Below are 12,717 nucleotides of genomic sequence, written 5' to 3'. Positions count from 1 at the left end.
CTTCTGTGTACAACTGGGAAGTAGTGGTGAAAGTGGTGAAGGATGCAGGTAGGGACTGGGGAGTTGGTAAGGTTGGATGGAGAGGTGCTAGGGTGGGACAGATGGTTTCCTGAACAGTGAGCGGGATAAGGAGTAGAGAGAGTAGACCCGAAGTGGCAGCCGCGAAACAAACGCGAAAAAGACCGAAAACGCGAAGACAGGAGCCTGGGCGGACCTGGGCGGGGCAGAATGGGGAAGGGTCACGCCGGGACGTAACCGGCTGTGGGTTGGGGGAGGCGAACGGGAAGGGAGTTGCAGGCGCTCGTCGGGGGCTCTGGGACCCGAGCTCCGCTGATGAGGTCAGTGGAGCCGACGCGCTGGGAGGAGGGCGGCGGAGCCCCCGGACGCGGGTGTTGCGAGGCTGGCGGAGGGGCGGGACGGGACGGGAAATGGGACGGAGAACTAGGACCGGGGGAGGAGAGACGAGGGGGCGTCGGCGCTGGAAGCCGGAGGCGGCCCGACAGGGATCGTTTCCTTCCGGAGAGGAGGCCGGCTCTGGACCTAGGCGCGGGCGGGGGGCGTCCGAGGGCGGGTGACCGGGAAATATCGCGGCCCGCGCTTTCCCCGGCTGGCAGCGGTGGTGCTCGTGGCTCCTCCTCCGGGCCAGTCCGGAGCTCGGCGGCGGGGGGAGCGAGGGCGGGGGCTCGGGAAGGAGGGAGGAGGGAGGGACCAGGCGCGCAAGTGACAGGGTGGCAGCCTAGGAGCGGACGCCTTGCCGCCGCCGCTCCACCTCCTCCTCCTGCAGCTCCTCTCGCTGCCGTCGCCGCCACCGCCGGGAGAAGTTTCACTCCCGACCCTCGCTCGGAGCGGGGAGCTCGGCCAGCATCTGCAACGCGCCGCCGGCTAGGCGTCCGGAGCGCTCAGACCCGGAGGCGGCGTCAGAGCCTGGGCTGCGGGCGGCGGCCGGGGCTGGGGGCGTTGAGGCGTAGGAGGGGCGGGTGTGAAGCGGCAGACCCTTGCGCAGCGCCGCAGCCGCTCAGCCAGCGTCAGCGCCCGGGGCAGCCGCGATGGCCGTGCGCTCCCGCCGCCCTTGGATGAGCGTGGCATTGGGGCTGGTGCTGGGCTTCACTGCCGCGTCCTGGCTCATTGCCCCCAGAGTGGCCGAGCTGAGCGAGAGGAAGAGACGCGGTTCCAGCCTCTGTTCCTACTACGGCCGCTCGGCCGCTGGCGCCGGCGCGCAGCAGCCGCTCCCTCAGCCTTATGCCCGGCAGTGGCCGGAGCAGTCGCCGCCCCCAGCGCGCCAGGAGCTCCAGGGGCCGCAGCTGCCTGAAGCAGCGCCGGGGGTAACCAGTTTTCGCAGCAGCCCCTGGCAGCAGCCACCTCCACTGCAGCAGCAGCGGCGAGGACGCGAGCCCGAAGGCGCGACGGGGCTCCCTGGAGCCCCTGTGGCCGAAGGGGAACCTGAGGAGGAGGATAGAGGCGCGGCTGGGAAGCGGAGAGGCGGTCGGCCGGGGAGTAGCCACAACGGCAGCGGAGACGGGGGCGCCGCCGCCCAGAGCTCCCGACCCCGGGATTTCTTGTACGTGGGGGTGATGACCGCGCAGAAGTACCTGGGCAGCCGCGCGCTGGCAGTGCAACGGACCTGGGCGCGCTTTATCCCCGGCCGTGTGGAGTTCTTTTCCAGCCAGCAGCCCCCCAACGCTGGGCTTGGCCACCCCCCGCCACCCCTGCCTGTCATCGCGCTGCCTGGGGTGGACGACTCCTATCCTCCCCAGAAAAAGTCCTTCATGATGATCAAGTACATGCACGACCACTACCTGGACAAGTATGAGTGGTTCATGCGCGCCGACGACGATGTCTACATTAAAGGTGACCTCCCAGCCCCTGCTGTCCCGTCTCCCCGCCTCCTTTCTCTGCCAGGAAAGCCAGCCCCTATCCCTGGCCAGCCCCTCTCTGCTTTTCTGCCAGCACGTGCTCCGGGCTCCTGCCGCCCGGAGCCGGTCGCCCCCCACCCCCGCTCGCCTCCGCCCACCATTCTTAGTCCGCTCCTCCTCCTCTCCTGCGGTCTGGACCCTCCTCACACCTGCCCAGCTTTTTTCGCCTTCCTCACTCTTGCTGCTCTGGTTTCCGCCCATCTCTTGCTACTACTCTTTGCCGTGTAGGAAGGCAAGGAAAGGGACCTCGGGGTTAAGCCTTAGGCTGTTCGCACTTTACACTGCTCTGAAAGCCCCAGGTGGTGGTAGTTTCCCTAATCGGTCCAGAGGGGCGTGTCCTCGGTGGAGAAAGGGAGGGTGGAGGATGCAGGCGGGAGCCAGTTTGGAGATCGGTGATCTTGATTATCCCCCTATCCTTTTGTTTTTACTGGATCAAGCTTAGTTTTGGAACTGGTGAGATTGAGGAATCATCTTCGCTGTCCCACACCCTTCTCTGTGCGTTTCCTTTCCTTCTGCACCACCCGCCGCTCAGTGGGGGTCCTTGAGCATCCCAGCCGCTCCCGCGCACAGCTCCTTCCAGCCACCGCAGTGCAGCCTCAAGCAGTTCCTTACGCCCCCAGCAACAACTCAGTAAAACCCTGAGGGGATGGCTGTATTGACTGGAATTGGTGGTGGGGGAAAAGGGGACAGCGCCTGCGAATTATCCAGACCCTAGGAGCTCCAAGCTGTATTAGCACACACTAGGCTGGATACTTTCCAGTCCATCTTGGTGGTTGCGGCGTTAAGCAGGGGCTGGGAAGTCCTTCCCAAAACCACGCGCAGCCCCAGCACGAGAAAACTTTGTCCGTTTTAAAAGAGGCGCGGTCCTTCACCCTGCGTGTGAGTGGCTCTGGCCAGAGATTGCTAAACTGAGCAGAGGAATGTTCTTTAGAGCGGGAGGAAATCTTTACAGTCTTGCTCTTTGCGGAGAGGAACACAAGGGAAGTAGCTAGATTGTATTGAAGGAGGGCTCCCTCTGTGTGTGTTGGTGTGTGCGTGTGTTTTTTGGCGGCCTTGGGTCTTCTTTGCTGTGCGGGCTTTATCTAGTTGCGGCGAGCGGGGGCTACTCTTCATTGCGAGCGCAGGCTTCTCATTGCGGTGGCTTCTCTTGTTGCGGAGCCCGGGCTCTAGGCACGTGGGTTTCAGTAGTTGTAGCACTCCGGCTCAGCAGCTGTGGCGCAGGGGCCTAGTTGCTCCACCGCATGTGGGATCCTCCAGGACGGGGGACTCGAACCCGTGTCTCCTGCATTGGCTGGCGGATTCCTAACCACTGAGCCACCATGGAAGCCCCTCCCTCTGTTTCTTTCCACATTTCCTAGCTTCTTGGTCAAAGGGGGGCAGCCCTTACTTAGTTTACACCACTCTAATTGTAGCCTCATTGCTTTCTCCTGATTCAGGTAGTATCTTTTACATACTCAAGGAAAAACAAACAAATAAATAAGACCCCCCCCAAAAAAAAACCTGTCACATTTTGGTAAGGACTGCGTGTATAGAGTTAATAACTAGAGATTTCTTGGGTTTGGGTTGAGAGGAGTGAAATCCTTAGAGATGGTTGGCAGAGAAGGTACTGATTATTAGATACGAAAATAATGAATTGGATAAGTTGATACAAACATTTAAAAAAGATTGCATTCCTGGTGATTGCAGTATCTTATAGGTAGGTATAAGTTATGTAGATATCTATAATTGATAGATCCACTATCTTATAGTCCCCATGTCTTCTGTGTGTCTTTAAAATCACAAAGGTTTCCTGGCAGAAGTTTGCCACACTTTGCAGACAATTTCCAAAATGCATTAACAGCATCCACTTCTGTCATATCTTTTAGTGCTTTGAAAGATTGTCCTTCAGAACATTGAAATGCCATATTCTTTCCATTTCTATTAAGAATTAAAGGCATTTTGTATTAAGAACCCAATAATAGTCAGCTGAAACTCACTAAATCCAAGGGGCATGGCATAGCATCAAGATAACGACTGCAGTTGCTGTGCTCATCAAAACTGATAGTAGAAATGCTGACTGGGAATGTAAAGAAGGTGACTACTTATTCCAGTATATTACTTGGTAGAGTACGAAATGCTTTGGAACTGTTTTAGCTACAGAACTTTATTTTAAAATTGTTTTTTCTGATGAACTTACAAACTATAAACCCAATTATATAAATTTTAACAAGTGTTAATTTTTTCCTAAAAGGGTACTTTCCAAAGTTCCAAAGTGTTATATTTCATGGCAAGTTTGATATTCTCTCTCTCTCTCTCTATGTATGTATGTATATACACACACATACATATGTGTATATACACACCTTTTGGGTTGTATATGACTTGAGTTTAGTTACGGACAAAACACTAAACTAAATCAATTATCAGGGTATCAGTGGTCTGCCAATCAGGGCTGAATATTAATATTTTATTTCTGAGAATTTTATCACTACTTCATACATGCTAAGAAACCTGTCTTTATTCTCCTTGTCATTATTTCACCTTTAAAAAAAATCTGATGGGCTTCCCTGGTGGCGCAGTGGTTGAGAGTCCGCCTGCCGATTCAGGGGACACGGGTTTGTGCCCCGGTCCAGGAAGATCCCACATGCTGTGGAGCGGCTGGGCCCGTGAGCCATGGCTGTTGAGCCTGCGCGTCCAGAGCCTGTGCTCCACAAAGGGAGAGGCCACAACAGTGAGAGGCCCACATACCGCAAAAAAAAAAAATCTGATGACTGTCATCAGACTTAAGGTTTTTCATTGACTAGAAGATTGATTAAATTTTATTATAATTTAACAAGAACGGAGTGTAGAGTTAATAACTAGAGATTTCTTGGGTTTGGGTTGAGAGGAGTGAAATCCTTAGAGATGGTTGGCAGAGGAAATATTGATAATTAGATATGAAAATAATGAATTGGGTAATTTGATACAAACATTTAAAAAAGAGGGCATTCCTGATGAATGCAATATCTTATAGGTGGATAGATAGGTATATGTGATGAAAATTTTATTATAATTTAAAAATTAGTATTTTTAAAATAATGGAATATTCAAAGAGGTTTTTCTTCTTTTCAATTGTATAAGACTTGTGGGGAGTTTATGCACAATACTGGAAGTTCTTTCCCTTGCTTGGTGTGTTATAAATGATTATGAAATTAGGAAAAGGAGTGATTGTTGCCTTTCTCTTTGTAGGTGATAAGTTGGAAGAGTTTCTTAGATCACTGAATAGCAGCAAGCCCCTCTACCTGGGCCAGACTGGCCTGGGGAATATTGAAGAACTTGGAAAGCTGGGGCTGGAGCCTGGGGAGAACTTCTGCATGGGAGGACCTGGAATGATCTTCAGTCGCGAGGTTCTCAGGAGGATGGTGCCACATATTGGTGAATGCCTCAGAGAAATGTACACGACTCACGAGGACGTGGAAGTAGGAAGATGTGTTCGACGTTTTGGTGGGACTCAGTGCGTCTGGTCTTATGAGGTAAGACTTGAGCTGTGATGAAAATGTTCTCATATTACAGGTGGGTGACAATTTACAGTCTAATTCTATTTATTCTCTCTGTATCTTTGTCTTTGCTTGAAAATGATAGCAACAGCCAGTGATGGACACAAGGGCGATTGTGGGAGATGCCTTTCTTATCAGAGCTGAGGCCTGTCCAAGGCTTTCTTATTAGCATGACCCGTAACTTTAAGCAGCAGCTTGTGTTTATAGTTACATCTCTGGAAGATGCTACTTTCGCTTTATTTGCTTTATTGGTGTTTATATACATGCGTATCTGTTTCCTGTCTCTAACAAGAGGATTAATTCTGTTCTCTTGGGCTGTAGCTTTTAGCATTTCGTCCTTTGTTTGTTGTTATTTTGGTTAGGTATATAATCGCATCTCTTTGTTTTCAAATAGTTAAACTCTGTAGTTTCTTGGAAGATTCTTATGTGGAAATTTAACATACATTTTTAAAGCATAGGAAAAATTAACTCATAATGTTGTATCACTTATAATAGACTTATTCACAAAACTTTAAAAGGCATGATTATGTGGAAAAACAGAAGTTCTGACGATGTTAAGTAACTGCTTAATATTATGACTGGTTCTCTAAAATTTTGTTTTGTGTCTGCCCTCATTCCATTTTCTCAACTGCACCCATTATTTAAATAATCTGTTATGAACTGTTGTTTTATTGTAGTAATTCGTTTTATGAAATAATCTGAGGTTTTTTCCCTTCACAAATTGGTTTTGAAATGAAAAGCATTGCGTTTAAAACAGTTTTCCTGAAAGTTAATCTTAGTAAAAGTTACTTAACACTTAAATAACGTATTGCAGTTTTCACTACAGTTTGGTTTTCAAGTGGTTGGAGTTAAATGCTTTCTCAGTATCGAAGAAACATTTTATGAAAACTTGTTCCCCTGTGAAGTCATTATACCTCAAGATTACACAGTCCCATTCATTTTTCTTTTAGAAATGTAATCCCACTTTCCTTAATTTAGCTTTCTTTTTTATGCATCATAATATTTACACTATGGGGAAGTATTTCTTATATTTATTACAGAAAGTAAGTATTAATAGTAACTAGTTACTTGGCATATGTGCTATGCAAATTTAAAATTATTACATACCTTCTTCCTTTTATTGATAGAAACTAATTTTCTTTTATAAAACCAACTTACGTATACCTTTATAATAAAAATGTAGATAAGCACATTATAGTTTAAAAATAGGTAATTTAATAAACTCAATGAAAAAGATTTGTCTTTCCATTTAATATAAAACTAATTGGAAGGCAAAAAAATACTTCATATGGAAAACACAGTCAGTTGATATTTGCTTACATGAAAATATTATTTTTCAGACATTGTCTCTGTATGGATGAGTAAAAAAATCATATTTTAAATAATGATGGAAAATTATTTTATCTGATGCTTTATTGCCTTAACATCACATAGAAAGTTTTAACAAACGTTTTATGTCCCTCCATTCAAGTTTTCATTGATTCTGCTGTGAAGGTACAGTCCTCACATAGCAGCCTGCCCATTCCTGATCCAAGACAGTAAAATATGCTGAGGTGACCTACATGCTCAAGAATTGATTTAATATTTTATTTATAATATAGGCATTTGTTCTGGTTAAAGGGGAGTTAATAGTAGATCTGCACCCTCTCTGTTAGAATAAGTGGAATCTTAGATCTTTTCATTAATTGACGTGAAAGAAGAGACAAAGGGAACTCCAAGTCTTGTAGGATATAACTTTATGATCACCATGTTTACATTAACTTTTGTCAATACATTTGAATTTTAGACTGACAATTGCCCATCACTAACTTCAGAATCTGTATGAAAAAAATAATTTCTACATTTTTTCCTAGCATTAGAAAATGTTATCTTCTAAAGGGATACTGTTTCAGAATGTTGACTTTATATTTTGCTAAGCAATTACATAGAATTGACTTTATTTTGAGATTTCAATCTTTAAAGGAGCTATTTAAACAACATTTATTTTAGAGGTGGCATTGATTTAATCCTAACCCTCACCCTAACCCTAACCCTGACCCTGAGTCTTATTTAAAGGAATAATGGAAAATTTCTTTACCAAGGAATATATTAAATATTATCTGTTAATAAATTTAGTAAAGATAAGTATACAATTAAATTATATCTAAGCATTTTAACATTAGGGTGTGTTTTACATTTCTTGGACACTGAGTAGGTAGATTGGGGCACAGCCAAACTCGGGCTTTCCAGGTTGGGTTTTAGGTTACTTGAAATGTCCAACTATGCTACTGTTCACATTATATGGAAAAATTAATCTGTTCCACTCTGGGTTGGCATTCACATAAAGGTGAAATTTCACATCTGGTCATAGAATAAACTATGAAACCCATCAGTAATTTTGTTTCCATATTTCTTTTATAAGAACCATCTACAACAGAATTTTCTTAAAATTTTGAATTTTCTTTGCTAAACTTTCCATAGCTTTTAGGATTTTGTTTGACTTTTCCTCCTAATAAAAGTTCTTGCAGAGTTAACAGCGCTGTTACAGAAACATGTTCACAATTTTTGAGTTTGAATAAATGAAGCATCATGATGGAATGTTATCTTTTAAAAATGATAAACAGGCTTGCAGGTCTTGTAGGAAAAGAATTGGACAAAAATATTACAATTATTGTATAGCGTGTAGCTATTCTTGTCTATGAATTACATTATTTGAAAATCTAGGAATCTTCTAGTATTCTTTACTGCTGAATTAAAGTCTGCTTTCTCTGTGTATATATACAATTAAGCATAATATTGGCAAGAGGGAGGAGAGGGAAGGAGGGAGAGAGAGAGACAGAGAGATAGAGGAACAGAGAGAGATAGAGAGAGGTATAAACTGAATTTGGGTTTGAGTCACCAGTCTACCACTCATTAGTTTCATTGTCTTTTTAAAATTACTTCTCTGAGCCTTGTTTAATTCAATTGAAAGCAGAGATTGTAATGGTGTCTGCCTCATAGGTTTTGTAGAAGATTAAGTGAAACAGTGAAATGATCCTTGTAAAGTTCTACATAGTATCTGGCACGTAGTAAATTGTCAATAGGTGTTAGCTATTGTCGTAATACTGAATAGATCATGTATGATATTACATATAATATGGTTTCATCAATTTTATTCATTTACTAATTATTATTAATGAGTGATTTATCTATATCAAAAAGTCAGATGAAATAAAATTTTTTCCAATGAAGAATACAAGTGTAAGGTTTTTTTGGCAAAGAACAAGAAATGAGTATGTTTCAGTATTTTAGAACTATGAGGAATCCAATATTGGTAAAACATAAAGCATGGATGACTTTCAGACATGCACTACAAATATTTGCTTCAGTCTTTGAGTATCATATTAAATAACTGATCTTGAGGCTGTGGAAAACATTATTTAACAAGTGATTATTTAATATATGTATTGAAGGAATCTCAAACAGATCAGACTCTATCTACATTAAAAAAAATTACTGTACGAATTTCTAGATTAGCCTCCTTTTCTGAATTTCATTGGAATTTTTGGTAGGAAAGGGAGTCAGTAGTATCTCATTCTGCAGTCAATTCACAAGACCACCCTGGAACTTGTCTCTCAAGGCAGCTGGAAACCCCTCCTGATGTTTCCCAGATGTTTCAGGAAGTGATATATATTAATAGCTTCGGTTCTTCCTCACGATAAGGTCCTGGTGGTCTGGGAAAATATGTCTTGCTTGTTGGCCCCTTGCTCTGTTTTTTCCTCTGTCATCTCTACCTACTTTTCCTTTCTTCTGTCATTAACGAGCAATAAAATACATTACAAATGCATTTTGATATGCATTGTTTCTCATCACGTTCTCAGTAAATTAAATGCTCATGACAGGCCAACCTTGATATTCCAAGACATGACACATAGGGCCCAGGAGTGGCTTGACTTCTTCTGAATAAAGAGGGCTTTGGTTGCTGATGGGTCTCAGACAGACTGGTTCTCTCTGTACCTGAGACCATTGGAGAGTCAGAATTGAGATCCTTCCTTCCCTACCTAGAGGTAGAAACATCTACTTTTCAAGGACATATGGCAGATGTTCATAATCATCAGACTTCGTGGGTTGCTGTTATACTCATTTATATCTTAATTGTATAAGTATAGAGGACTAACTGAAGCATGATCACGAAAAATTATTCTATGCTTTACACTCTGTGAGTGTTAGAATTTATTGGCACCTGCTGTTGGCCAAGTTCACATTTTTGGTTGAGCTCTATCTTGGCTACTGCTTTTCTAGTTATCTGAGCTACAATCTGGCAGCTTGGGAGGCTGCATATGGCTCTTAAATGTCGTTTGGCATGTGGGGTGTTTTAAGGTTTTCTTGATTTTGTTTTTTGATGCCATTAGCAGAGGCAGGCAGTCTTGAGTCCCTTCATGACCTATTGTTGTGCACCAGCCTCTTCTTGCACGTTTAGTTTAACTGCCTGGACCAGGTAGGCATAAGAGTGTTGATACTTTGAGTCAGATAATCCACACGTTGCAAATGTCATTAAAAGATTCTCTAGGAAATGAAGTAATTTTCTAGTGAGAATGAGATGTGTATTTTAAATAGTTTACAGAGAATTAAGTTTTTCAAACTTGGCTGTTTAGAGTTGTAAATCGTATAATACAGTTACACTTTCTTTGTTATAGGTATTTTTTAGTAAATTACTAGACTAGTGAGGAGTAGAAAGTTCTCACTGTTGAAAAATTATTTGTACAATTCATTTTCATTCTGTGTCTTAGCAGAATGGGAAGTTCCTTTTCTTTGGTTTTTGTTTTAATGAGATCACTTACATTAAAGCATTAAAATAATTTCAATGATTCTTCTTCTCCCTGTGAGGGAGTTTTGCATTTCATCCATCTAAGAGTCATTTTCAGAATAGTGTGTATTTATCTTTTTAATGTTAGCAGTTAAATGGAGCCAAAAAATATGTATCTTTATTTTGTCTAATTAAATGTTGTTCCAAAGCAAACAGAGTTCCATGTTGATGGAAATACTTCCCTGTGGCTTAAAAAATCATTTCTTATGACTAAACCGATTTTTAATAGATTTCTTAAAGAGTTAATTTCACACCAGAATGTCTTATGTCTAATCTTGGCCCCCTGAAGGCTGTAAACACCCTAGAAAATTCCATTATTTCACCAAAGGATATATTCTGGAAGTGTTTCCCAGGGCTTGTAATACCAGAGAACTATACCATAAAAAATGTGACTACATATAAATTCTTGGTAACATAACCATTGAGGTTAAAATATCTGTCCCATTCTTATAGGGCTGTCACACATCCTTCTTAGCTTCTTTCTGTTACTTATGAGCTTCCCTTTTCTGTAATGCTAATTTTACTGTATCATGAACATGGTTTATGCCGCTAAAGTATATTAATATCTATGAAAGAAGTATAAGTCTGGGATTTTTACCTAAAATTCAGTCCTTCAAAAATTCAGTCTTTTCTTGGTTCTAATTCAGTCATATTTAGTTTTTAACTTAACTAAAAGTAGTGAGCTTCTCACACCTACTCTTCCCACCCCCATTCCACTTGTCAGATGAAATCATCCCGCATTGATTTTATGAAATCTCTTTTCTGCCACACTGCTTCCTTCATTGTACAAAATAAAATTGCATTGTGAGTTGAAGGACAAACTTGGTACAGTTTCTCCATGTTTTGTAGTCTTAGCTAGTCTGTTTTCATTGTTAACTAATGCCTTACCACCTGAATTCTGACAATGTGTGTTTTCCAACAGTTGTGAAAAATGCAAAGTTTGGAAGATGCTTCCACGCAATTTGAAATGAGTTCCATGATAACATAAACACTCATATTAGTTAAAAACTTTGAATACTCTTCCTCCTTAATTGATCAAAAGTATTCTAATTTCCTGAAAAAATTTCTAGTCAGTTTTCTACTTCCACTTCCTTTGTCTTGGTTTCCAAAAAGCTATGTGAGAAACATTCATTTCAATCTCTTTTCCAGCTAGTGAATTAATGAATTAGTGCTCAACATACAAAAAAATGTAATCTATCATATAACTATACTGCATTTTACTTTGACTATAGCATGTTACTTCTTTTGCACAAAATATATTAAAAGTAACTTTTAATAAGGTGTTTAAGCTAAACATAAACTTCATTTAAATAAAATCAGTGTCTTGAATCATATGAGTCATTATTTGATATTATTGAGCAATAGGAAAACATGTAAACTGAAAAACTGAGGGGCTGCAGTTCCTCAGAATTCTCATGCTCTTTTCATTTACTGTCCTGTTAAACAATACTCTCGTTAAGGCTTGACCACAAATAAATCAGTTTGAGTCATGACATACGTTTAATGTTAGCCTGTCTTGCAAAGGCGTTGGACATTTATAGTATAAAAAGCATGTTACAAGTTTCTAAATTAACTGAATGAAAATAATATATTTATTTAAAAAATTCAACCGGCATTGTTTTGGGAACTAATGAATGAAATGGATTTCTTAATATTCTGAGATTTTAAAATCTTCACTCACCATTTATAATTTTGAAAGCTGTATCCCTCATTCTTCACAGTCAGTGGTAGTTGAACTCTTCATTATCCCTTTCTGTTTCATTCATTTTTATTGTAGAGCATATTTATTTATAGAGTAGATGGTTTAAAGAAATATACAGATTAATAAAAGTAACATACAATAAAATAAAATTAAAATGTGAAGAAATAAGGGAAAAAGGAAGACATATATAGAAGAATAAGAAAAAAAAAAGGAAAAATACATGTTGAGTTCCTTTTTTCCTGGCATTAAAGAGAACCCTAGCTTGACTTGATACTAAGACCTGGGAGAAATCTTCCCCACGGAGCAGACAGGGGTTCTGAGGGATCACATACTCAGCACCACTTCTTTGATAAGTAGAATAGTATGATTTGCTTGGCTGTTTCTAATAAATTCCCTCAATATAAACCAAGACTGTAATGCACAAGGGCAGTTCTTCAGGAGGAATTCTACTTAGAGACAATGCTATTATGGTCAGGTACACCATTGTTGGATAACTTCCGTGACTGTATTTTAAAATTCAGAATACTTTTCAGAGAGCCGTCTATGGGTATTACTTCTCGGGCAAATGTTTTATATTAGGTTGGCCAACAGGAAATTTGAATTATGCATATTCTCTGGTGAAAACCCAGAGTGTAGCCATTGTGTCCTTGATTAAGGGAAGATCTGTGGTTGTGCTCTCCTCAGCAAGATCATGGACCAGATGGTGACCCCACCTGAGGAGCCGTGAGTCAGGCCCAAGAGAATTCCTAATAACTCGGCCTT

General features: G+C 41.9%; 1 protein-coding gene across 1 annotated transcript in view; it reads left to right on the top strand.

Moving 5' to 3' along the window:
• Positions 1 to 535: 535 nt before the first annotated feature.
• CHSY3 (chondroitin sulfate synthase 3) overlaps positions 536 to 12,717 on the top strand; it is a 278,620-nt gene continuing 266,438 nt past the window's right edge. Inside the window, exons 1-2 of the mRNA XM_027098554.1 lie at positions 536 to 1,848; positions 5,121 to 5,404. Coding sequence (XP_026954355.1) covers positions 1,047 to 1,848; positions 5,121 to 5,404 — 1,086 coding nt within the window. The 5' untranslated portion in view covers positions 536 to 1,046. The remainder of the gene's footprint in view (positions 1,849 to 5,120; positions 5,405 to 12,717) is intronic.

This window comes from Aethalodelphis obliquidens, unplaced genomic scaffold (genome assembly GCF_003676395.1).
Source record: "Aethalodelphis obliquidens isolate GAN/ISIS:26980383/991018 unplaced genomic scaffold, ASM367639v1 scaffold4, whole genome shotgun sequence".
Taxonomy (NCBI): domain Eukaryota; kingdom Metazoa; phylum Chordata; class Mammalia; order Artiodactyla; family Delphinidae; genus Aethalodelphis; species Aethalodelphis obliquidens.
This window is presented reverse-complemented; position numbering and strand designations above follow the sequence as displayed.